The sequence below is a fragment of the Drosophila grimshawi genome, unplaced genomic scaffold (assembly GCF_018153295.1).
Source record: "Drosophila grimshawi isolate 15287-2541.00 unplaced genomic scaffold, ASM1815329v1 contig_311, whole genome shotgun sequence".
NCBI classification, from domain to species: Eukaryota; Metazoa; Arthropoda; class Insecta; order Diptera; family Drosophilidae; genus Drosophila; species Drosophila grimshawi.
This window is the reverse complement of record NW_025063098.1, coordinates 6,688,668-6,714,150: the sequence shown is the minus strand read 5'-3', so window position 1 is coordinate 6,714,150 and position 25,483 is coordinate 6,688,668. Positions and strand designations below refer to the sequence as shown.

The window sequence follows — 25,483 nt, the reverse complement described above, 5'->3', positions numbered from 1 at the left end:
ACGGCCATTAAACATGAACCTCGTTACGGCATCAATTTTACAGCTATTGTTGTTGTTTAGCTTTTTGGATGCGCCCTGCACTTGCCTGGCCACACTTAATGACTTTTGTGCACACACAACACACACACACACACACACATGCACCTGCCTGACCTTGTCTCTGGCTGATGCTGCTGTTTGGCAAACGTGTTCCTTGTTACATTTGCGGTCTGCATGCAGCAGACTGTGGCAACCACACACACACACACTCCACAGACACACACAGACACACCCCACACTCTAAGTAATAACTATTTTTCGTCAGCAATTAATTTGAAGTTTAACACGCATCGTTGCCAGCGCCCTCTCTTCTGCTGTGCAGACAAGGACAAGCAGCATTATTACATAATGTGGAGATGAAATTGCGACGAATAGCAGCAGGGAGGGGGCAGGCAGCATAAGTTGTACTGATTGTCTACGCAAAGACACACACACAGACACGAAGCTGAGCCGCTACTTAAACAACTGTGGGCAACACAGGACATAACACATAAGCCTAGGCGCAGCACATGATGCGTGCGAGCAAACAATTTCAAGGACTCCGTAAATGCAAACAGGTGATGACAACGGCAACGATGAAAGCGCTATAAACAAAATAATAACAAAACGCAAGCAACAGCAACAAGAGAGAGAAACGCCATACAGAGAGAAACAACGAGAGAGAGAAACATAGAAAGAGAGAGAGAGAGAGAGCGAACCAAAGCAACGCAGCACAAGGACTAAGCGAGGAAAGGGGGAGCACACTCTCTCAGTGGAGTGCGCAAACGCTGAGCTCCATTTCGAAATTCGAATTCGAGTTTGGTAAGTTGCCTTATAAGCGTGTCCTGGCCGCATGCTAAGCTTAGTCTAGTGCTGCCCATATGAGCGCAAGGACACGCGTTGTGTGTACCGGAAAAAAAAATCAAATAAAGCAGTGACTTGACCAAAAAGTGTTGTCAGAGTGTTGTGAAGCCGTCAATATACATATAAAACCAAAAACACAACAATACAATTAGCTGGCCGTCTTTGTTGGCCAACATGTAAATGGCCAAAAGCCGAGCACCTCCAACTGCGTGTGTGTGTGTAGTATGTGTGTATGTGTGTATATTGTTATTGTTGCTGCTGCTGTTTTGCTTGACTGTGGCTAGTTGTTGTTGCCGTTGCGTGCAAACGTCAAACTTTTTGGCAGACAGCCAGGCGTCAAATGTTGGCAACAGCTTACAAGCTGTGACTTTTGTTGTTCTTCTTCTAACCACCTCCACCCACCCCATCTCACCACTCACACACACACACGTAGGATGCTGTGGCCTCAGCTGGCATTATTTTCGTTTAGTCATTCATATTTATGTAGCATACTTTTGCAGGCAGCTAGTTTTTTTGTTCTGTTGATTTTTTAGACTGTTTTTTTTTTTTTTGTTCTTGTCAGTTTACCACACAAACTCATATTTTAGTTGGCTACATACATCAGTGTGTGTATGCGTGTGTGTGGCGCAAAAGCTGCTCATTTCCGCTGCAAAAAGCGGGCAACGGCAAACAGCCAAACAGTTACAGCTAGTCAGCTTAAGCATAGCTATGGCTTATTTTAGTCAACCTGAACTTCAATTTTAACTTGTGTTCAATTTACAGTGCTGAAAACTTAAAGCAAACAGTGCCTGCGACATAAACAAAACGAAGCAAACAAAGAAAAGACGGATTTCTCTCTCAAGCGAATAAAAAAAACCAAAACAAAGCAAAGCAAAAAAACAAAAAAAAAAACACAAAACAAAACAAAAAACCAAAAGCGAAACTTAAACGTCTGCATATTAATCAGAGCTGCCCTCCGAGCAGGACAACTTATCACCAAGGATTTGCAGGCGCCGCGCACAAAAGCCGCTTAGACATCGGGGACGGCAGTGTGCCCAAAGGCAACGCTAATCAACGGCCACAGGAACGAAGACAAAACCAGCTCCGCTATCCTCCTGCTGCTGATGGTGCTACTGTTGCTGGCCACGCCTCTTAGCCCCTCTTAGCCCGGCCTCAACATCAGCTAGCAAGTAGAAACGTCGCCTCATTTGGCCACTGTGGATTATGTTAATTAGGTAATTTTTGCTTTGATTACCACTACCGTGAATTTATATAGCAACCCCCATCCCCGCACCCATTACAATACACCCACTCATCCTGGTCATCCAAAACTCGCTACGCTTTGGGGCTGTCCACGTCGCTTACATATTTATGAAATTTTCATGTAAATCGAGCTAATTCATGCACATTTCACGACTCCTGCTCACTGCTCTTCTGTTTGCTCTTCTCGCTCTTCATCTTGCTGCTGCTGCTGCGAGTCCTGTCGCTATTTTTGTTTTTTCTACCTTAATTGCAAGATAATTTTTGAGTTTGCATTGCCCACACCGCCCTTTGACAGCCTTCTCATCAAGCACAAATATCAGAATAAAAAGTAAAGAACAGCAAGCATAATTAAAATGTGCTGAGAACTTTGTGCGTAAATTAGAAAAGTTGTCAAACAATATTCTTAAATTATGCATTTCATATTTGTGTTTGGTAAACCAAAATGGTTTTCATTTTTTGTGTTTTATATTTTTTATAATTAATCATTTTTCAGAGCAATCGCTTTTGACTGCAATTATGCTTATTTAATTGGTGTGGATGCTTCCATATAAAAATAGTGAATTGAATTAAAAATAGCACATAGCTAAATATTTTTGATAAACTTATTTGAAAGCATTATTTAAAGTACTTCCAGAGCAGTTATCACAAATGTTATTTAATAACTTTTGTGTCTGTCAAATATATCCAAGCTACAGTATTAAATAATTAATAAATAATTAATAGAAAGTCAAAAGAGCAAACGTGAACAGAATATTCAAGAGCACAGACCTTAGTTAATTGAGGAAAAGCCGGCAAATAATGGAAATTGTTGGCAGAATGGGAAACAATTTAGGCATATTATCGTTATATTTAACTCAATAAACATGTCTGCCACTTGTCAATCAGAAGGTTCAATTAATGCATAACTTAAGCCTGTCTGATACTCTATATCAACGTTCATTTCGCACAATTGAAAGGCCACAGGCAATAAGTGTCAGACAATCACAATTACACACAAGCACGGAGAAAGTTGGGGATGGAGAAAGGTGAAGACAGGAGAGATGAGAAAGTGCACGAAAGTAAAACATAACAAAACTTGGCAATTGTGGAAGAAGCAGTTGAAATGGAAACTAGCAGCTGCTATCGGCAGTGAAAACTTTGTTTGCTGATTATTTAATTAGAAAATCTTTTAGTTCAATTGGTAACCTGCGAGGGTTGAACGATAATTACGGAATCGGAATTAGAACCTAGCTTCAAAAGGCATATAAAAATTTAAAAACAAATTTAAAGACTTTATATCTTATAGTCTCTAAGATATGTTTGGCTAAATATCTTATCAAAATATATCATATGGGAAAGTAGATTTTGCCCTCTGCCTTCTACATTCCTTGGACAACTTCATTATACACTTATCTTATAAATTCCACAGTCATTTACACCCGACTGGTTCTCACTTATCTTTTCAAACTTTTGTATTATATCATTACGCACCGTAAAAATGCGTAGCTGAAATCCAAAGAAAAAATAGGACAACTACGAAAATATTTAACGGAAGCCTTATATCTTTCGTACCAGAATCGGAATCGGAATCTATATTCGTTTCACATTGACAACCAGGTTTATTCTGAATGCCAGGCAGCACAGTTGAAAGCAATGCAAGCTGGGAGAAAATCAATGAAATATGTTTATATATTTCTTTATGTAGAAAATAAAGATCAGAGTTGATAAAGTCAACTTATGTAACAAAAATAACCGAATTGAATGAGTATACAAATTAGTTGTTCTTAAGAATAATTGAACTGGAATTGTGAAATCAATTTGGTTGCGGCTTTTGTTTAAGTCCCATCATTATTGTCAAAACTTGAATTCTCATAGCTTAGTCTATGAAAACTTCAGTTTGAACACATTACACCAAATAAAAAACAAATATTTTAACTTTTTTACTTATTAACCTGCCCATGGAAACTACCAACCCAAAAGTTGGCTTTTTGTGGGGAATTCAGAACAGAATTCTGCGAGTATAAATCTCAAAAACTTTTCAACTGCTGCTGCACAAAAACAGTCGGAGCACATTAGATTACAGTTGTTGTTTCTGTTGTCGTTGTTTTTTTATTATTGTGTTTGTATTTGTTTTTGTGTCTGGCTCACGGGCACTTTATGATTTTCAATTTGAATTTATTGATTTTTGTATTGTTTGTGCAGAGTCATCTAAAATTCATGTGCACGCAGACAAATGACGAATGCAAATGCGGTCTGAAAATCCTTTGGGTAATTTTGAATATTTATGAGAGCACAAAAAGCGGAAAACGCATTCATAACTCAAATGGGTAGTTGTAGATTAAGAAATGCTAATTTCAGTATTATCTACCATAAAAACGGCAGGTAGCACTCCAAAAGTTATAAAGTCAAAGCGATTTGGGCCAATTAATGCAGCCACAATGTCTAATTAGACAACATCAAAAGTGCCGCCAGATGAGCAGATAACGCATACTAAAGTACTCACATACAAACAGCAGCCTTGGTTGAGATTTGAGCGACTTGTATTTGGGCTCAATTAAGCATGCCAGGGCGTTGGGCAAGTGGCTCTTCACCCAAAGCCAGCACAACACTGCGTATGAGTAATGCGGTGGCGACGCAAACAGCGCCCCCTTGGCACACAGCACTCCAAGCTGGGGGAGGAAGTAACGAATGGGGGTTTTGGCAAGCTCAAACACAATGGCAGAGCAACAGCCCCGAGTTCGGGCATCCTTGGGAACTTTTCCTTGCTCCACTTGAGCAGCATTGTTTACGGTTCGCCGGTGCTGCCAGTGTTGTTGCCCCTGCCGGCTGCAATCCGAGAGCATCGCATCAAGTTGTATGTATATAACAATCAAAATCGTTAGCTGGTACCCATTCGGGTTAAGCAGGTGGGCTGAAGGAGTGCTCGTGGCAGCTAGTTGAGCAGCATTCCAAGAGGTAGCATATAATCAAATATTTCTTTTATTTTGCGTACCGTCTTCAAAGCAATGTAAAGCACCGAATGAAAGTTGAGACCAGTCAGCAACCGCAGATATATTTTGAGCGGGGAATGGTGCAATTTGCATATTTATGAAGAAGCCAGTGGAAGCTGCACGAGCAGCGACAACGCTTTAAGCTGCCTCAAATTGAAAAACGCGTTCAGGGCGAAAGATACAAATGCAAATAGATGGCGGGTTTTGAGGGTTGTTCGTTGGGATTGGGAATCTCAGTGGAAGCAACAATAATCTGCGCTGATTTACGATTTACAGGCGCGAAATAGACAGACAACAACAATAGGGCGAGGGGGGTGGAGCGGGTGGAGCTGAAGGACGCTCAGCTTAAGCAGACAATTTGCGTACGCAATTTGCACAATTTGATGGGCGGCACACGCCTACACCCCAACCTCAACGCCAACGCCAACTTCCCACCACGTACACAACGACGACCCAGTTGTGAAATATTTTGGCAAAAGCGCAAAAACAAAACATTTTACACCGATTTTGATCGCTAGCATTTTGCCAACATTTTTTAAAGCACTTCAAATGCAAATGCAAAAAAGCACAAATCGCCGCTGATTTCTGTTGTTATTGTTGTCGTTGCGAAACCCATTTTGTATTTCATGAAATATTGCAGAGCCAGCAAAAAATATGTCACATTTATGTTGCCTACTACAAAGCATAAATGGAGCAATTGTTGTATTGATTTAAGTTTTATTTACAGCAAGCTGGCATATTGGAAGTTTTCTCAAAGCTCTCTTAGCAAATAATAGAAAGGCTTTGATTTGTTTGAAAGCAAAAAACTGGACAAGCCACATTTTGAAAATGATCTCTGGATTTTATTAGAATGTATTTCATATATTTTTCCTTTGTAGCTCATCCATAATCCACAATGAGTACATTTACTTGGTAATGCTGTAATATTTTCGAGCATAGCTCTTAGAATAATAATCTCTAAGGCACTGAGAAAAATAAATGCCATAAATTACTTGCAAATTTATAAATTTGCAAAGATCTTCGGAATAACACATATAATTAGATTCCATACGAGACTTTTATTTTCTAGCCACATTTATGACGAGTAATTATTACTTTCTTTAACTTTTCTCGCAGTGCACTTAACACATTGCACTATATGTAGACTTAAGGAAACTAGAGTACCATTTTGTTGCTCACAAAAAACTTGCTTGGCTCAAGCACTCAGACTTGAAATAATTGTATGAGGCATACATAAATGTATAAATGTATGTGTTCGTGTGTGTGGTAGTACAATGTACAAGGTACAAGGTAGTACAATGCAAATGGGATAGAATAAAAGCAAACAGGACGCACACTGGCAAATCTCACGTTAATGCCTAATCCTGACATTAAAGTGTTGCGCCAACAAAGTGATTTGTTGTAGACAAAGCGACCGCACTATGAGCTGCTCATGCTCCTGCTGCTGCTATTGCTGTTGCTGCTACCCCGAGGCAGAGCTTCCCCTGCTCCTAGCAGGCAGGCTAGAGAATGTGCCCCACAGAGAGTCGCTGTCAGTGGGGCTCTGAGCTCTGCGCTCTGCGGCACAAATGGCAACGAGGCATTGCAAATAATCTTTGCAGTAAATACGCAACAGCAACAACAACAACAACAACAAAAAAAGCAGAAACAGGGAGAGAAATGGTACCGAATGTGTCTGGGGATCATTATTTGCGCAAGTGGGAAACAAAACGTAGGCAAAACGAGCTACCCCCAATCCCCACCCAACCAAATGTCGCACATGACTGCGGCGAATGTGCGCGCTTGTGTGTGTGTGTGTGTGTGTGTGTGATGTGTGTGCGTGCCGGCGTGTATTTGAATGTGTAATTTAAGCATTAGAGCTGCGAAAAACCTGAACTTGTAAGACGCAGCAGCAGCCGCAGGAAACTGAACTCAAGCCGGCAAATGCCGACGCCACGCACAAAAAACGCACACACACACACACACACACACACACATACAGATACGAAAATTGAATAAATTATGCGTGTCATCACATGCCGACAAATGGTAGGAACTGTGCTGTGGGGGCTGTGCTGCACGGTCGTGCATTGCGCTGGGACAGGCAACTTCTTGCCTCAGTTCAGTTCAGGCAACACACAGAGCTCGGCAATTTGTGTTCCAGCTCTGCACGGCAATAGAGCGACAACAACAACAGTAGCAGCAACAACAACAACAACAACAATAGCAGCAACAACAAGTACAACAACAGTAGCAGCAACAACAACAACAACGCATAATGGCATTTAATTAAGCATTTTGTATTCATCGGAAATGTCATAAAAATTACGGCGTGTAGAAACACAGCCGCGATTCGAATTTGCGGCACTTGCGGCGAAACACACACACACACACACCCCAAATCCACAATATGCTGCATAATATGTACATGAATTGGTATAAATATGTGTGTGTTATATGTAAAGCACAATGGACCGGAAAAGTCAGCTGCAATGCGACTGCTGCAAAGTAATTGCAGACAAACTCATTCAGCTGTTAACAGACATTTTTGCCTGCAAGTTTCCGGCAAATTTGAACATATTTGGATTATCAAATAGACATTTTTAAAGTAATTCAAACTTTATATTAAAAAATGTGCAGCCTTTAATTTAGTTTCCTTTTTCTTTTCTAATATCATATCACAATTTATATTAAAATAGACTCTTTTCGAAATTAATGCTAAAATGATTGGGCATCCAATTTTATTCTGTTATGCTGAAGCACATATTTCGGAGTAAGCGCTAGACAATCAAAAAGATATTATCTGAGTTCGAAATTATTAAAAAAAAATTATTTACAAAGTTGTTATTATTATTCATTCTTTTAATGCCTCTTAAAAGAGATTGGAAATTGCAAAAAAAAATGTATTTATTAAATTTTGTTAGTTTTTAATTCTAAATGAATAATAAATTATGTATATGTGTGCCTAAGTACAGCAATTTTTGTCGAATATCCTATTTAAATTGAAACTAAAATCAAAAACAGTTGCTAAGCAATTTCAAGGGTTACAAAACTAGTCAGCAATGATTGAATTGATTGATTAGTTAAAGATAATCGAGACGAATAAGTAAACGGATGCAGAAATTAAAAAAAAAACATACAAAATTATTTTAACCATTTTGTGCTATTTTATCCCCTCTAAAAATGTAATTTCTTAAGATTGCAACTGAAAAGCATTATTTTTTTGTGATGTTTTGACAGCAACCATTCTCAAATGTTTCAAATTACACGCCCCAAGACTCGGATATTCTTTTCATAGATAAAACATAAATTGATAATTTATTTATGTACCAACGGTTGCTGTGCTGTGTCAGTTGTCTGTGTTTGTGGCCTCGACTGATCTCGGAAAGCAATGTCACGTAGCGACAAACTCTCACAAGGAGAAATAGTGAAAATATGCAAAGCAGCGAAAAGCGCTGCGTGGACGAATCCCATTTCAAGGTTCAACTGTAGAATATATTTATATATTACATATATATATATATATGTGTGTGTGTGTGCCAACAAGCCAACCAAATGCCAGTGTTCTTGAAAGTGGCAAACAATAACCGCTCAAGCGACGCATAGCACTAAACTAACTTTTTGGTTGCCCGCACACTTGCACTAGCCAAATACATAAACAATATATATAAAATATATATATGTATATATATATATAAATATATATATTTGTATATTCGCTCAACTATTTGTTTGTTTGTCAAGTTATCCTTGAAAATATTTAACAGCCACTCAGCTGCGTTACGTATACGCATAGTTAAACAGCCAGAACGAAAGCGACACCTACAGGGCACCTATGTTGCAAGCTATGCGCACGTGTGCGTGTATGTATCTGTGTGTGTGTGTGTGTGGTGTGGTGTGTGTTTACCGTAGTGTAGGTGTAAGTTTACAGCTAACCAACCAGCACTTTGACATCGATTTTTCTTCCTTTTTTTATTTTATATTTCTCTCAGTCAACTTGCAGCTGCCTTGACGCAGTTTGTGTTTGCTTATATGCTATCACTCACACAAATACACACCTCCGCACACACGCGCACTTGACGAAGTGGCAGCGTCCTCATCATTTGGTATTCAACGTAGCATTAAGGTCAGGATATCTGGGATTTATAAGTTTTGTCAGCAGTTTCGCTTTCGCATCCTTTGGCTGCTTATTTATGCAGGTCAAAGGCGCTTCCTGGGCCACATCCAATTTTGCACTTTGGCACATCATAACCAGCAGCTGCTTAGACAAGCACTTATTACTTATACATCCAAATTAAATGCCAAACTCTTCTTTGCCAAAGGCAAATTTAATATATCAATATTCGCTGCTGCAAATACTTAAAATTTTCGTTGCACGGTCCGCTCGCAACTTTCATGCAGCTTTATTTTAATTTTTTCACTTTGCTTCTTTCGGTTTCTGTTGGATAACAAAAGTTTCATGCCACAACCACGCCCACACCCACACACACACACAATTGAGGAACGCTTGCTTGCACTTTCGACACTTTTGCGCCTTTCGGCCAAATGGTTATGGCTTATAATGAATGCCGAGCCAAAGAATGGGCAAACAATAAGCGCTGAAAATAATGGAAAAACATGCACTGCATCCAATGGATGGGGGAGATGTAGACGGGCGGGGGCAGAGTGTTTGCTGTGTGTGGGCGAGTCCAGGCAAGTGGCACAACAAATTAAAAACTTGGACGCAAGGCAAAATGTTTTCCCATTAAAATTATGAAAAATTGCGCAATAAGTTCGCTTGGCCCAAAGCATTTAAAAATATGCATAACAGCTAACGATATAGTGTTTGCTTAAATATTATACAATTTTATTTAGGTGCATGCCAAAGATACATTTTTATATCTTAAAGGCTGGTAATTAGGCTTATACATAAAATATAAATAAATATGCTTTCAAAATATGCAAATACATTTTGTAATTCGAATTTAGCAGGTGCATTGCATAGCATATTGATTATAACATTAAAGAATTTTAATTTAAAAATGGTCAGAATTCATTTAAAGTTATTTTCTAAATTTAACATTTAAACGAATTTAAGAATCTAAACTATTTTGTAGAATCGAATCGAAATTCAATAACAACCATTTGACTTGAAACTATTCAAAAAATGCTGTTCAAAAACTAACAACTAATAATAATAACTTTGTTCAAGTTTGATTACATGTATAATTCATATTTTTAAGTTGAATCTTTTTGATGATGTAAATCACTGGGATACTGTGCCGAGCTTAATATATATTTCTGCCTGGCAACTTAAAATAGCTCTTTAATCATAAAATGCTCTTCAGAGTGAGCCTTTAGCCTTAGCTACACTCAAAATGAGTTACACTTGTGTATGGGCTAATTGCCCGGGCAATCATCAGAAAGCAGCGCACAAAAGCAGAAATTACCAACATATATCATGGGGCTAATGCTTTAAGCGAACCCTTGCCTCCAACTTTGCGTGCTGAACTTGTGATTTCCGCCACATTAATTTCAATTTCAACAGAAAGACGCCCAAGAAGCGCACTCCACGCCCAGCCCCGGGTTCGAGTGAGGGCCAGTTGAGGACACGGCGTATTTGGTAAATGCCTTAATGGCCTAATTTTTGTTTTCAGGCTCGAAGACAAAGCCAGCAGCGGAGCAGGGCAATACTCACAAGAAAAAAATACGACAGTTATGCGTGTAATATTTTTTTCTTCTTTTTTTTATGGTAGCGAGAGGCGGGCGGAAATTATCATTGAAACTGGGACTGCAAAGCTATGGAGAGACACGAAGGTGGCCGGGAAAAAAGGAAGAAGGCAGTCAGCCAGGCATTCAGTAGGCAATTTTAAGGGTTCAGCAGCGTCGCTTGTGGGCCATGAAATGATGTCGTAAATATTTAAAGTTTGTTGTCTGCCTCAAGGCAGCTGCCAGTTGTGCTTGTCTCCCCTCTCTTTTTCACTCACTCTAAGTCCCGCTCTCTCTCTTGGCACCCCCAATTCACAATCGGCTCGCTGTTCTGCAATAATTTGATACTTGAAAAATGGAGCATAATGTGCATTAATGTTAATGGCGCGTATTACTGACAAGTACCTGCCATATAAATACACAGAGCAATTGAATGGCAAAGCAGATGCGCTAATTGTCGTCTGGTAGAACGGGGGGGGAACATTATATCATTCAGGAGTTTTGGGGCATACAGCCAATATTTGCTCGACAGCGTATCGATAACAAGTCATTGTTAGCTAAACAATCTGATGAAAATTGTCGGCGGGGATCAGCTATGAAAATTAAAAGACATCAAAAGCGAAAAGTTGCTCTGGGAAAATATGACGGCAAAGAAGACAAATAACGAACAAAAGCAGCGAATAGAGGAAAACAAAGCGCAATGCTGTTGACAACCAGCATCAAAATAACAAACCAGACTTGCAGTGGATTCGTGGATGGTTGGATGGTGGTTCTAAGTTAGCGAGTGCAGGTACGAGCGACACAAAAATCTAGTTATACCCTAGATAAAGTGCACAAGGTGTTTATAAATGAGAATGCAAGTTATCGTGTTGAAAATTTAGGGGTTGTTTTAATAAGCAAGAAGTTTATTTGTCAAATTTAAGCTCAGAAAGGAATGTTATCAATTAAACCAATGATTTAACTAGTATTCAAGTTTATTATGTGGACTGTAGCTGATGAGAATAAATAAAGTAAAATGAACAATGAAGATGATAATAAAATAGTCTCAGAGATCAATTAATATTTAAGTAGATGACTTAACATTTAATAGCAAATTTAAGAGGTATTCCACGGTTTAATAGTCAAAGTATTTTATATTTGGTTTAGTGCTTCTATTTTGCTAAAATATTTTTCATTGTTTCTGGTGCACGGCAACCAAACAAAGAACAATGGTCGAAAGCAACAGAGCAGTCGAGTCGACGATAGCCACACACACACACACAAACGCATATCTAGAACACGTTTTGGTTTGTTTTTTTTTGAGGTTTTTAACTCAATATTTTTTTTAGAACGCGCAGCGGGCGACTTATTGATTTTGCGATAGTCACAGATTTATTTGGCGCACGACTTGGGCGAAAGCATCGAAACACTAACTTAAAGCAAGCGACTGACAACTTAAACTGCTTGGCAACATACACACTTCGGGGATCACTAACAGCACCCACAATGGAGGACCAGTTTGCCCAGCTTGGCGTGGCTCAGGTCTCAAGTTGCGTTTATAAATATATATATATGTATCTGAGAATGACAATTTAGAGCACATAATGCCAGTTGTCCTGCCGTTTGTCATATGCGGTATCTGAGTGGTTCTCTATGTCTGTGTGTGTCTGTGTATATAATCTGGCAATCAGCTTGTCCACCACACCACAGAACATCCTGTCCGAAGCCAGCCATTCTCACACCCATGCAACCACACACACACGCACAGACAGATATCTCAAAAGGAGACACGTATCTCAGATTTAATGGTCAGGCAAAGGCAATTTGGCAAATTATTAGAAAATCATTGTGACACTTTATGTGGTGGACAAGGAAATATGAGTGGCGATAACAGGCACCAGTTGAGCTGAGTGGAGCTCAGTGGAGCAGCAACCAACTGAAATACACACTAGCAGCAACCTCTAAGATCAAGCTGTCAGAATCATTAACCGAAATGAATTTGTTCTTTGTGGCCTGAGTCCAAACAGAACTCAAAGTATCGGCCAACTCTGGCTCAGTGAGGAAATTAATATGGCCTAATGCATACACTGACTGACTGAAATGGTTGGCCAACAACAAATTATGCAGCATTATTGAAAAACTTTTCCAATTTCACAAAAAGCTTTGCCAACTACGCAAGGGGTTAAATCTGCGAGTAAAACAATAAAAATGACTGTTACCCCCTTATGATAAAGAACGGACCGTCAACATTTTTATGAAAATATCTATTTGTATGTCAAGGCTCCAGTTGACTACCCAGCCCGGCAACAAGAAAGCCACGAGCAACCAAAAAAAAAAATAAAGCAAACTAGAAAAAACCAACAAAAAAAACTGAAAAAAAGACAGTCAAGGGAAAAAAGAAACGCCTCTGTGGCTCTATTTCAAGACCTCGAGCGATTTTTCACTACACAATTTAGCAAATAAAAGTAAGGCAAAAAAAAAAGAAAAAAAAATCGAACATGAAAATCTACACACAAATAAAACAATAAAAGCACACACTCAAGAACGGGGCAGAAGTTTATTACGAATTTTACTTATGTGTTTTTCGGTTGCCTGACTGAGTGGGAGAATGGATGTGGCCTCGATGCCACAGGGCATTAAGAGAGACAACATCATGGCGACCTCAAGTTGTGAGCATAAGTCATAAGCTCGAGTTCCCAAAATCGCTTTCGCTTTGGCAAATTGCATAAACATGAGAAATATGTTTAAGAATCGAGGTAACAGTTCTAAGTTAATCCAGAAATTTGTTTGGTATTTCTTGAGTATTGTTCATTGCATCTTAAAGATGCCAAATGTATGTATTTACGTCTTGCGTAAAGCTTTAGGTTAACCGTATCTTAGCAAAAAACAACTTTAAGTTCAATTTGCGAAAATTTAAAAACAGAAATTGATAATAATTCACTTTTAGAATATAAATTAAATTTCATGTATTTAAATTATCTAAAGACATTTTATATGAAATATAAAATAGGGTTTGTGGCGCAAATATCTACAAAATATTAGGAATTCCCATACGGTATGGTCGGGCATTCAACTCCCAAATTGCCCGCCCATTCACATGACAGACGACAAAAAAAGTTTAATTTGAAAACTTTTATGCGCAAAGCTAAAAAGTAGAACAAGAAGAAAAATAGCCGCCAATCGATGGTGGACACAATCACAAAGGCATCCTGGCAAATTGTTTGCAAAGTGTTTGGACATTTTGTTTAAAGATTTTTAGTCCGGGCTTGAGAGCCACAAACAGTCAACTGCAAGTGAGAAATTCGCACGTCCTGCCAGTGTTGACATTGACACAGATGCTGCAGCATGTAGATGCAGCCTGTATGCAAGCTGAATACGTGTCAGACGCAGCATGCCGCAAACTCAATAAAGCCTGCAAAAAGCGGAAGTTTATTAAAACAGCAGCTCGGAGCAAGACTACAAAAGCAAACAAAACAAAAGTCACCAGATCTCGGAATGCCCGCCTAGCACATGCTCAGCAACCAATGATTGAAATACCCTAGATTAAGGGATTATTTCTTATACACCAAATAGAATATATTTTTAAACAAGTTAGAATGTTCCAGTCTAGACAGCTGGACTACGAAATATTCTGTGCACAGCTTTAAAATACATAGTAAGCTTGCTGATAGCAGTTTGTTCAATATAAAAATACGTTTCGGTTAGCAAAATCATCCATTCTCATCTCACTTAAATATATAACTGCGTTTATTATTAATCAATTGAAAGGGTATATCTTTACAATGGTGTCTTTTGTAGATTTCGAAAATTGATTTGTATCGATATTCGTTATCGATAAAATTAAATAAAGTTTATCTTTAGCTCTTATAGTCCCTGAGATTCAGACGGACGGACGAAAGCACATGGCGAAATCGACTATTTACTAATATATATACTTTTTATATTATTATTCCGTCAAGAGTATGTACTTTTGCACAATCTCAACTTAAATTTGCCTTTTTTTTAATAAAAAAAAAAGTAATAAGAATATTTAAATTAAACAAGGATTTTTTCATTAAAATTCAGTTTGTAGTTTTATTTCTTTGATAAAAATGAATTTCAACAAAATAAGTCGATAGTAAAAGAAAGTCACATCAACACACACAAGAACGTATAAATCACATACACACAACAAGATGGCAGTGCTTTGGGTGCTGCAGTGCTGCATAATGCATACGGTAGATGGGGGCAAAGATACAATTTTATATTTTGTTGCGCAATTGAGCTTCGCAACTGGAGCCAGAATCTGTGGAAGTGTATGCGAAAGGAACTGCCACAAAAGACACTCAATGAGGAATGCATTGGGCGACAGCGTTGTCCTTGCTGTCAAATGCCATTTGCATTTTGTTGCACAAGCTGCGCACTGATAAAGCCATGTTGCATCGGCACAACTCGTAGCATCTTGGTTTGAGCTAAGTTTGGGTTCGGGTTCAAGTCGCTTTCTCTATGAAAATAAATCGTTGACGTATGGCAGCTGCCTGCAGAATCCAATTTCGAGACAGTGCACAATGTCCTGGATTTTTATTAAAGCAGCGCTTTATTTAGCTGCAAAGGCAACAGCAACGTTCTAATCCCAATGCTGATTTGGTATTCTGGTATATATATATATATATATACTTGCATTTGTAGAACACAAAAGGATGCACTTTAAATGTGCAGCATCAGCAAAGTATTTGCTTTGTGTCCTGCGCATTTGATTAACTTAGCAGAAAGTATGCTGTCAGCTTTATCCATAAATATACAAATATTTGTATCAAGGGTGGCTGCCCGCCCTAATTCTCAATCATAAAATACAGACAGAAGGGGAGGAGGTAACAAAAAAAAAATATGGCATAGCAATTCGCAAATTATTTTCAAGCTGGCATTAAATAAACTGACAAACGCAGGAACCCTCAAAAAAAAAAAACGTCAAAAGCCAAAACACAAGCAGCTCCCCCGCGGGGCGTGTGGGCTGCACAAGGGATGGATGCGTTAACAAACAGGGAGGCAGGCAGGCAGGCAGACAGACAGACAGCTGTCCTTGGCCATGTTGTTGCTGTTATTGCTCTTACATATATATGTATATGTATATGTGTATTTTTTGTTGGTTTTTTAAATCGACTTTTATGTCAGCTGACTTGTGTACATCATCTATCTGTCTGCCAAGTGGTGACGGGCCTGCCGGGCAGTCGAGCAAGTCTGCCGCTAAACTTATGGCCCACATTTTACTGTTGCGTAAGCAAACGACAAACGACAACCGACAACCGACAACTGAAATGAAATGCCAGCTTCTCTGATAACATTTGTCAATAAACTTAATGTGAGCCAGCGATGCCTATAAATTTGTTTACTCATAATGTGTGAGTGTGTGTGTGTGTGTATGTGTTCCAAAAACAACAGCACTTATGCTTTTGACAATTCAGCAATCGTCAACCGAAAATACTTTAAAGTAAGTGCTTCTGATGAGAAAGCTGAACTCGTAGATACCCTCTCAAATTACAGTATTTCTAACATTTTATCCAAACCAATTTTGCGATTAGAGCAACCAATTTCTTTAGAGCGAGTAATTTAACATTTAAATAATAGACAGGGAAAACTATAATTCTATTCTATGACTAAATAAAAAATATAGTAACAAATTAATGTTTCGTTATAACTAAGTGCTATGCAAACAAGAAAATCGCAACTGATTAAAAATATATTAAATTGTTGTCATTATGAGTTTATATTTAAGATAACGATTGGATACTGATTAGCTAATAAATTCGGTGTTTTTTACAAGCATACATACAAATTATTTTACAGAGATATACGCAGGCTCAGTTGTGCCAAACAACCCCTCTTTATACAAATGCCTACACCTTTTTATTATACCCCTTATAAGTTACAAATGAGGGTAAGAGTAACACACATGAGTGACATATTCCCCGCGAGAACTCCTATACCTGGCATATTCTCGACAATTTTGACTTTAAGTAGACATTGACAAATTAATTTTTGTAGAATTGGTGCTTGTGGGTAGTAAAGAAGAAAAAAAAAACGAACGTAGCATATATTTAAGCCATCATTACGGCAAACAAGGACTAAATCAAATTTCAGTCTAGGCTTGTCTGTTGACATTTGTCGGTTAGGCACTGGCTTTCCTGTCGCTTGTCTACACCGGAAATGAAATAACCCAGTTAAATGATTTATAGCACACACCCATAAGACCACACATACAGACACACACACACATACAAACACGAAACACATATGCTGTGCATTCTAACCAGGGCTTAGTGGCATGCGGCTGACACTCGGTCAGAAAAGGTGGCGCAGGCAGCTCGGTTACGACCCGGAGAGCGTGCCCGGACCAAATTATGGCCTGCTGTTAAGCGTGTTGAAATTATAATTTCATTAGCTGCAATCAACATAAAAATAACACTTAAGGCAAAGTGCCAAAGCGCTTTCAAGTCGTAAAGCTCAAGCTGAAATTAAAAACAAAACAAAAAAAAAACAGCGTAAAGGCAAAAAAAAAGCAGAATACAAACGAAAAAAAAAAACCAAGCCAAGTGCAGACACAAAGCAAGTGCTCAGCAAATTATAAAGAAGTTTACCTTTTTACTGTTGTTTTTACTTTTTGCTCTTTGCATGCGAGCAGCAGGCTGGGAACAACAACAATAAGCATAACAAGCGTAATTACAATTTGTTTTTGCTCTCGTTTCATTACAGATTTTAAGCACGCGATGACGACAACGACGCCAGGGGAACAATTGACGTTGTAATGCGACAACGGTTGACTGCAACAAGAACAACAAGAACAACAACAATAACAACAAACAAGAAGCGGCAACAAACACAGGTGAAGCGATGCGCGCTTTTTAATTGACATTTGTTGAAGTTGAGCAGCGTTTGTGCAGCAATTAGCGAAAAAAAAAACACAAAGAGAGTCGGAGAGGGAAAAGATAAAAACGTAAAACAATTGCGAAGAGCAAAATATAAAAAATACAAGACACAACAATTGAAAAGGTGATGGCCAAGTTGATATTTAATTAAAAACTCTGCATTTTTAGAGGCGACGCTGAAAAGTAGGCAACGCTTTTTAAACCAACATGGCCGCCAAGGCGCAAGGAACGCCAAAGCTGTCAAACTGTTGACAGTTGTCACATGGTCGACCCGGGGCCCTCCCAAAAAAAAAGGGCAGCTCGGCTGGTACGTGAGTGCATGAATGAATGAAGAAATGAATGTTGTCCAAATGGCAGCAGGCAGCAAATGAATGAAACGTTCGAAACGTTGGCCATTCACATATATATTCAAAAGTTGAGGCAACGCGCTAAACGTTTGCACGTACTGCGCATAAATTCCAAGTGAAATTAAAGGCGAAAACCATAAAAAAAAAGGGAAACGAGTCTAAAACAAACGAGCCAAAAACACAAAAAAAAAAAACAGAGACAAAAAATGAAGCCCACCCGCAACTGTGATCTGGCAGGAATGTGCTTAGTTTGGGCCTTGCTGCTGTGCAGCAGCGTGCTGGCCATATCCTTAACGAATGCAGCCGCCGAGCAGCAGGAGTTGCAACTATCGCGACAACATCTCAGCTTTCAGAGCGTGCATCGCATGCTGCGCGATGAACACGAGCCGGCCAACTATAAAAGCGAACTGCGCTACAAACACAAACGCGATATACAAACACTACATGAGTTGCATAAGCGTGAGGTTGCAACAGCAACTGCAGCAGCAACGTGGCTTAATCTCTCCAGTCAAGGACTGACTGAGTATGACAGCCAGAAGAACTACCAGGGCCAGTTGGAGCTGGTGACACGCCTAGATGTGAGCCACAATCAACTGAGCAGTCTGCAACTGAGCAACTTCAGCCAGTTGCAACATTTGAATGTGAGCAACAATTCGCTGAGTGTGTTGCCCACAATTAGCTCCACGCTGATCACTTTGGATCTATCCTGCAATCGCTTAAGTCAGCTCAGTGGCAGCTTTTTTGAGCAGCGCATGCCGCAGCTGAAGCAACTCAATCTGGCCCACAATCAGCTGGGCAAGACAATAGGACGTCAGGCATTCTACAATTTGATCAGCCTGCAAACACTCCAGCTGAGCTGGAACAACATCGCAGATATCGACTATGAGACATTTCTGGCGCTGCCGAGCTTGCAGCATTTGGACCTGTCGCACAATCAGCTGAGCGGCTCGGCTATACGCGCTTTGCAGGGTATACCGGATCTGGTTAGCCTGTCAATTGCACACAATCCGCAGGTGGGCGCCGCAATGCAGGAGTTTGTCGCCTCCTGGAGTCTCAAGGAGCTGGATGCCAGCGGCACGGGCCTCTGCCAGGTGCCAGCTGCACTCGCACAATCTGTGCGTACGCTCAAACTGTCTCACAATTGGCTCAAGGTGAGTAACTTCGCAGTAGTAGACACACAGTAAGAAATCGGAGCTTCAATTAAATTCCAAAGGTTATTTTTAATATTCGTTGTAGCTAAATCAATTTAACTGGTTAAGGTCTAACCGCTATTGCTCTTATTTGTATTATTAATTGTAATCAATATTACAATATTATTTAAATGTGTTATAGATAAAATTAATATAAATGTTATTAATATATTTCCAGTTAGTTTCAATATCATAGGTCTCATTATTTTTCAACATTTTATCGATTGTTTTTTTTTATTTTTTAATAGCCCATGGGCAACATGGCAATAAATACTTCAGGCTAAGCCTCGACTTCCCAAAACTTTGATTTCTATTTATTATAAGAATATAATTTAAATAAGTATGTTTTCGTGAGAAATAATTGACAGTCCGGCTCCGCCTGCCAATATTTCTTACTAAAAATTCTAAGAAAACTGAAAAGTTTTTGTGAATAACACAACATTGAAAATGTTAAACATTTTCACTTAGTTAAATTTACACCATTCTGTATTTCGTGACTTCTTTTCATACTTTAAATGTATCTTAAAATTTTGTCTTCATACCTCTACGTTTTTAAAGTTTTATAAATTTTAGCTTAAATTGTGCACAGTGTACACACAGGGGAATGGAGGGTTGTTCCTAAAAATACTATACGCAGCTCGATTCTGTAATCAATAAATTAGCATGTCCATCGGGCGTATGCAGATGCCGCTGCCTCGGCTCTGTCTGGCATTTTTTTTTCCGTCCGCTCGTCTGTCTTTCTGTTATGCAGCCAATGAACCGCAATTTTGACGCTTTTGTCGGCAATTAACGGCACATTCGCAACAGCAGCCGCTGCTTATGCCGCCACCGACACGATTTTTCTTTGCCTCCCCCCAGTGCTAGGGTGCTGGCGCTTTGGAGTTGTTCCTCCCGTTCGCCGTTGGTTGCCGTTGCTGCCATTAATTAGCATCTGTTTTGTGGGACGCATGTCGGTTTGGTTCGGCTCGTTTTGGTTCGGTTCGTGTCTGCGCTGCGTGCTTGAGTGCGCCTGTGCCTTGTGGTGCCCTGTGTCTGCTCCCTGTTGCCAGTTCCCTGTCACAATTACCCACGCAAAAATCTCACCCAGGCGTATGATTTACACTTTGTTATTTTTAAATTTACGCCGCCATTTTGGTTGCCTTCTCGTTCGCGCACTTCCTGCTTCAATGAGGACGTGGGTGGTTGGGAGCCAGCGAGAGTTTGTCACCGAGTCTTAAATAATTTTATGTGCCGCTAAATTCTAGCATAGGGATTCATAATGCAAAACGGAAACTTTATGCCTATACATTATTGATTATAATGCTCTGACGGTAAAAATAAAACGTTTCATTTTTTTTATGGATTAATTGATACGTTAGACAGTTCTTAAAAGCCAGAATTGTTCCCTTTATTTGGATTTAAATACGCTGGACTTTGGGCCAAATTTTGTAATAAACTGCAGAGGGTTTTTCGATCCTGTATATTACATATTCATAAGTGACTATTTATTTTATTATTATTATTTACCTTCACATCGTAAAGAACATATTTACATAAAAATATTTTTTATATATTTTATTTTGTATCTCTTCAAGTAAATCTTAATTTACTTTATATTTTGCTTACAATTAAACGAGCTTAATGTGCTAACTTTATAAAAGCCGGAATAAATTTATTGTCGCTGTTGTGTTAGCAGTTAGGACAGCTCTTAGCTAGCCACTTAGTCAGCGCCGGAGCATAATTAAAAGCACAATGCAGCCACATAATGGAAGCGCTAAGTGCACTTCACACAAATGTCGAGTTAAAAAAAAAAAACAATGCAAGAAAAATAGATCAAAAGCCGTCAGCGAGTGGGGTAGTCAGCAAGAGACATGCACAAAGCTGGCGATTAGCGACTGAAAAAGGATTCTTTGCAAAAGCCAACTTTAGTTGGCAAGTAGAAACAAAAAAAAAACAAAGCATCCACTATAACGGTAAACAGATTTAGAAAAAAAGCTAACAGAGTTTCCGTCAGATTGCTGTAGTATAAGCATAAATCAACGTCAACGCCGTTTAGAGGCTTCCTGTAGGTATTAACCAAGCTTAAAGCCGTCTCAAGTACAGCAGGAAAAACAAATACGACTCATAAATTGCTGTTGGTGTTGCTGCTGCTTTGCTGCTGCTGCTGCCGTTGTCGATTATGGCAAATGGCATAAAAGGTGCAAAAAAAAGCCGTTGGTAAGCTGTCCTGTGCTGTGCTGTGCGACGAAGAGACAAAAGCGCACACTTGACGCTGGGCATTAATAAAATAAGTATAATTGGCATAAGCATAATCGCGTTTAAGCCAACAGGCAACGAGCAGCTGAGACCTGGCTAAGACAGCGACAGTGCCCAACTAGTTGCAATTGCTTCTTCTTTTGTTTCCAGGCAGCAGGCATTTTAATTTGTCTGCCATTCCTTAACCAACCCAACTGCCGCTGCTGCTCCTTGCTGCTTCTTCCTGCTGCCCTTTTATCGGCAGTCAACACGCAGCCTTTTCATGGCAAATTATGGCGTTTAGAGGCAACCGTCGACACCGACGTCAACGTCTTCCTGCCCCATCTGTGGCAACGACGCCCGAGGGCATCGACAGCGGCTGTTCGGTTGGTCGCTTGTCTGGCTGCCTGACTCACTGACTGACTCAGTGGCTGGCTGACTGGTTGGTTGGCTTTGTGCCTGGCGCTTGTTTCATTTAATGAGTTGCGTCTATGTTTACATTTTGGCCCTAGACGAACGGTGCTTGAGGCAATGCCAACTACCAAAAGGGGCAAATGGCGTCCGAGCAGCTTTTGAAGTAATTATAACGGCTGATTCAAGTTAATTTTTAAACAATGTCAGCAAGTCACTCACTCGCTCTCATCTTACTAATCAAATTTCCCAGACTCACTCAAAAGTTTCTTAAAGCTTAACGAAGCCAGACAGATTTTGACTTAAGAACATTCACTTGCGTTTGCAAAGGTCAACGAGTTCTTAGCTAAATTTACTTAGAAGATAAATGAAATTCTGATTCTAAACATTTTTTATGCACAAATTGTAAGAAATCCAATTTCTGAAATGTTGCAAAAAAATAAACAATTCTTTTGTTTTTGTGTACCATATGATGCAGTAGTCATTGGCATGCTTAATAATCATATATTTCAATTAGAATTGTGTGCCGAAATTACTTATTAAGATGGACACACAATGGACCAAACAATATTGTGAAACTATTAAATGTCTGTCTTTCATCTTTGCAGTCAATTAACTGTGGCGATTTGGACAGCTATCCCTTGTTGCAGTACCTGGATTTGTCACACTCACGCATTGCTCAGGTGGAGGACGATGCGCTTGGTCGCTTGGAGCTGCTCGAATTGCTCTTTCTGGATCACAATAATCTGGTGCGTGTGCCAAACGATTTGCCCCCATCGCTGGAGCATCTCTTTGTGCAGCACAATCGCATTATGGAGTTGCAACCGCAATCATTTGTCGGCCTCAAGAATTTGAAAACACTGGACATGTCGGGCAATCGTTTGTTGTATTTACCGGCACTGCCGCTGCCCAATCTGCTAACACTGAATCTGCAGTCGGCGGGCATTGAGAGCGTCAGTCAGTCGATTGTGCACACTTTGCCCCAACTGCGCGATCTACTCCTCGAGGATAATCCGATCAGGTGCAGCGATCTCTTGGGCATGGCCGAGTGGGCCAGTCCCTGCCGCAGTCCCGATTTGGGTCAATTGACGGGCAGCATTGATTTGAAGCAGCGCTATGTGCAATTGCAGCACTTCAACGATAAATATTGCAGTTGCTGTGGGCGAAATGAATCTGAGGCAGCAGTGGAGTCAGCAATGCCCCCAGCTTGTGGCATACTATCAGCAACAACAACGCAACGAACTGTGCCAAAAGTGCAAAAGTCAAAGGCACTACTTACAACAGCAACAGCAACAACAACAACAGCAACAACAACAACAACAAAAACCACAACAAAAACAACAACTATGCAATCAAACGGCAACAACATTGCGTTGCTAACCGCAAAAACTTTTGGGCCAGCTGAAACAACTTCGTTAGTGCAAGAGCAGAGTCAGCAAATGCCGACCATGCCAACTGCAACAAAAACAGCAACAGCAGCAGTAGCAACAGCAACTGCACCAACAACAGTTGCCAGTCGAACAGCCGCAAGCATACCAAGTTTGTACCACGCTGAAGCAGCAGCAACAGCAACACGCGCTGAGAAGCGAAAAAACATTTTGGCAACCAGCTTAACAGAAAGAGAAACAACAACAACAGCAACAACAACAGCAGCAGCAGCAGCAGCGCCGCCGCTTAGACTCGCCATGCCAACAGACATTAGCAATGTTGCTGTGGTCGCCACAACAACGAGAGCAGCAACAGCAACAGCATCGCAGACTACAACAATCCTGCCCCTTTTAAGTTCTAACATTGCAAAACATGAGGAAGACACAAAAAATGTTGATAAAGCAGCCAAGAGTTTATTAAAACAGACAGCAGGCAAAAGAGCAACAATAACAACAAAGCATAGGGACAGTTCCGGTCAGGAGACAAAGTTGGTGGAGAAGCCCATGCAACATAAACATGCCACGTTGCAGCTGAATATTAAGGATCGCCATTTAATCGGCACACCGCTGCTGATGCACCAGGGCGACAATCTGCTGGTGGATGCAGAACAGTTGCTACTACCAGGCACGGCGACAGTGGCGGATGCGGAAACAGCATTCGGTGCCAGCCAGCAGCAGCATCAGCAGCCAGCACAGGAAGCGACTGATAAGCGACAGTCAGCGGAAGAAATAAATGGCGACACAAGGACGGCAACACATGAAATGGAGATGAATAGGAAACTTGAGACGGAGTCGGAGTCGGACACAAAGCTGCACAAGAAGAAGCCGACGCTGAGCATTAAGAAAATGACCTACACCACTTACAAACATACAGCAGAAACATCTCCGCCAGCAGCAGCAGCAACATATCCGCCAGCAGCAGCTATATCTCCAACAGCAGCAGTAACATCTCCGCAACAGCATCAGCACAGCAGTGTGAATACTCCTAATGCTTTCAAACAGGAGCTGAATACCTTTGCTCAACTCAAGGCATTTGTGGAACTTAAAACGGAGGCATCCAAGTCCGCCCAATTGTTGGATCAGCGACAGGAAAAGCAACAAACGCTAACTGGTAGTCATCCCGGCCTGATGTTACTTCTTTCCTGCATCTTGGTCATTGTCCTGCTCGCGGGACTAGCACACGTCTATCGCTGTGAGCTGCCTTGGCAGCGCAATGGCCGCACGGGTCAGATGCGACCGCATCACCAACATCATCAGCGCCATCTGAATGAGAGCGACGATGTGCGCAGTTTCCTGCATTATCAGGGATCGACAACGGGATCGGTATTGGGATCAGTCGATGCAGACCCTGCACGTCTGCACGCCTGGCATCACAGCACCAGAAGGGAGGCACCCTACAGCTCCCCATTGCATAATCTCCAGGCACGTGAGCTGCAGCGAGAGCAGCAGAAGCTACAGTTCTATAGCGCCTCACTGGCGGACAGCTCCACTGCATCCTCGGGCAGCAGTCGCAGCAGTCTGCACTCGCCCTCCAATGAGGATAACTACTACATTGAGATGGCGCCCAGCATTCCAATGCCAGCTGCTTCCCCTATCTGCATTCAATCCAATCTGCCCATGGAGCTGTTGAGCAGCAATTTGCGTCGCAATGTGGACCGAGTTGCTGGTGATGCAGTGGCTGCCACAGAGATGGGTGGCTCGGCAACGACGCTGCGTTCGGTTAGCAGCAAACTGATGGCGCCCAGCTCGCGACGCTTGAACATCTGGTGACAAACCGTGTTTGGCCAGCGACAATATGCAACTTTTCAGTGAAATCAGCAGCCGAATGGCATATATAGATATATAGAAAATAATCATTCTTTATAGTTCTAAGAAAAGACAAAATGAGTCATGAGGGCAACCAGTCAAACTAAAATGAAGAAATACTCAAACACGCTTCAATATATATATATATATATAAATTTATATTTATATATATGTTTAGTTTGAGCTGATGTACATAGTCTTAGTCTTGATTTATGGCTCATCGTGGCCGCACACACGTGGCAGGCCTCTTAACGTCTAGGTTAGCAGCAACAATTTGTCATAAAGTTTCGTTACGTATACGCCGCATGTAGCGGCCAGGCAGCCAAATAGCCAAGCTGCCAAGCAGCCAAGCAGCCAAGCAGCCAAATAGCCAAATAGCCATCGCTTGCAACTTTTTATGGGCCATCAGGCAAACTCCTTCACCTCCGCCCCTCAATTTGATGTCCA

General features: G+C 40.5%; 2 protein-coding genes across 2 annotated transcripts in view; one reads left to right on the top strand and one right to left on the bottom strand.

Moving 5' to 3' along the window:
• The window catches only part of LOC6563724 (protein timeless homolog), a 70,263-nt gene that overhangs the window by 7,940 nt on the left and 36,840 nt on the right, over positions 1 to 25,483 (bottom strand).
• On the top strand, positions 883 to 25,160 carry LOC6563725. The gene is made up of 4 exons (XM_001990135.2): positions 883 to 1,104; positions 1,645 to 2,096; positions 17,469 to 19,139; positions 22,412 to 25,160. Exons 3-4 carry the CDS (start codon positions 18,195 to 18,197, stop codon positions 24,998 to 25,000), a joined length of 3,534 nt encoding a protein of 1,177 aa, XP_001990171.1. The 5' UTR covers positions 883 to 1,104; positions 1,645 to 2,096; positions 17,469 to 18,194; the 3' UTR covers positions 25,001 to 25,160.

What these genes read in the sequence shown, in the direction of transcription:
- LOC6563725 (XM_001990135.2), top strand. Translation starts at nt 18,195, where the DNA reads ATGAAGCCCACCCGCAACTGTGATCTGGCAGGAATGTGCTTAGTTTGG. An exon ending in TGTCTCACAATTGGCTCAAG is followed by an intron (nt 19,140 to 22,411) that starts GTGAGTAACTTC and finishes TCATCTTTGCAG; the next exon opens with TCAATTAACTGTGGCGATTT.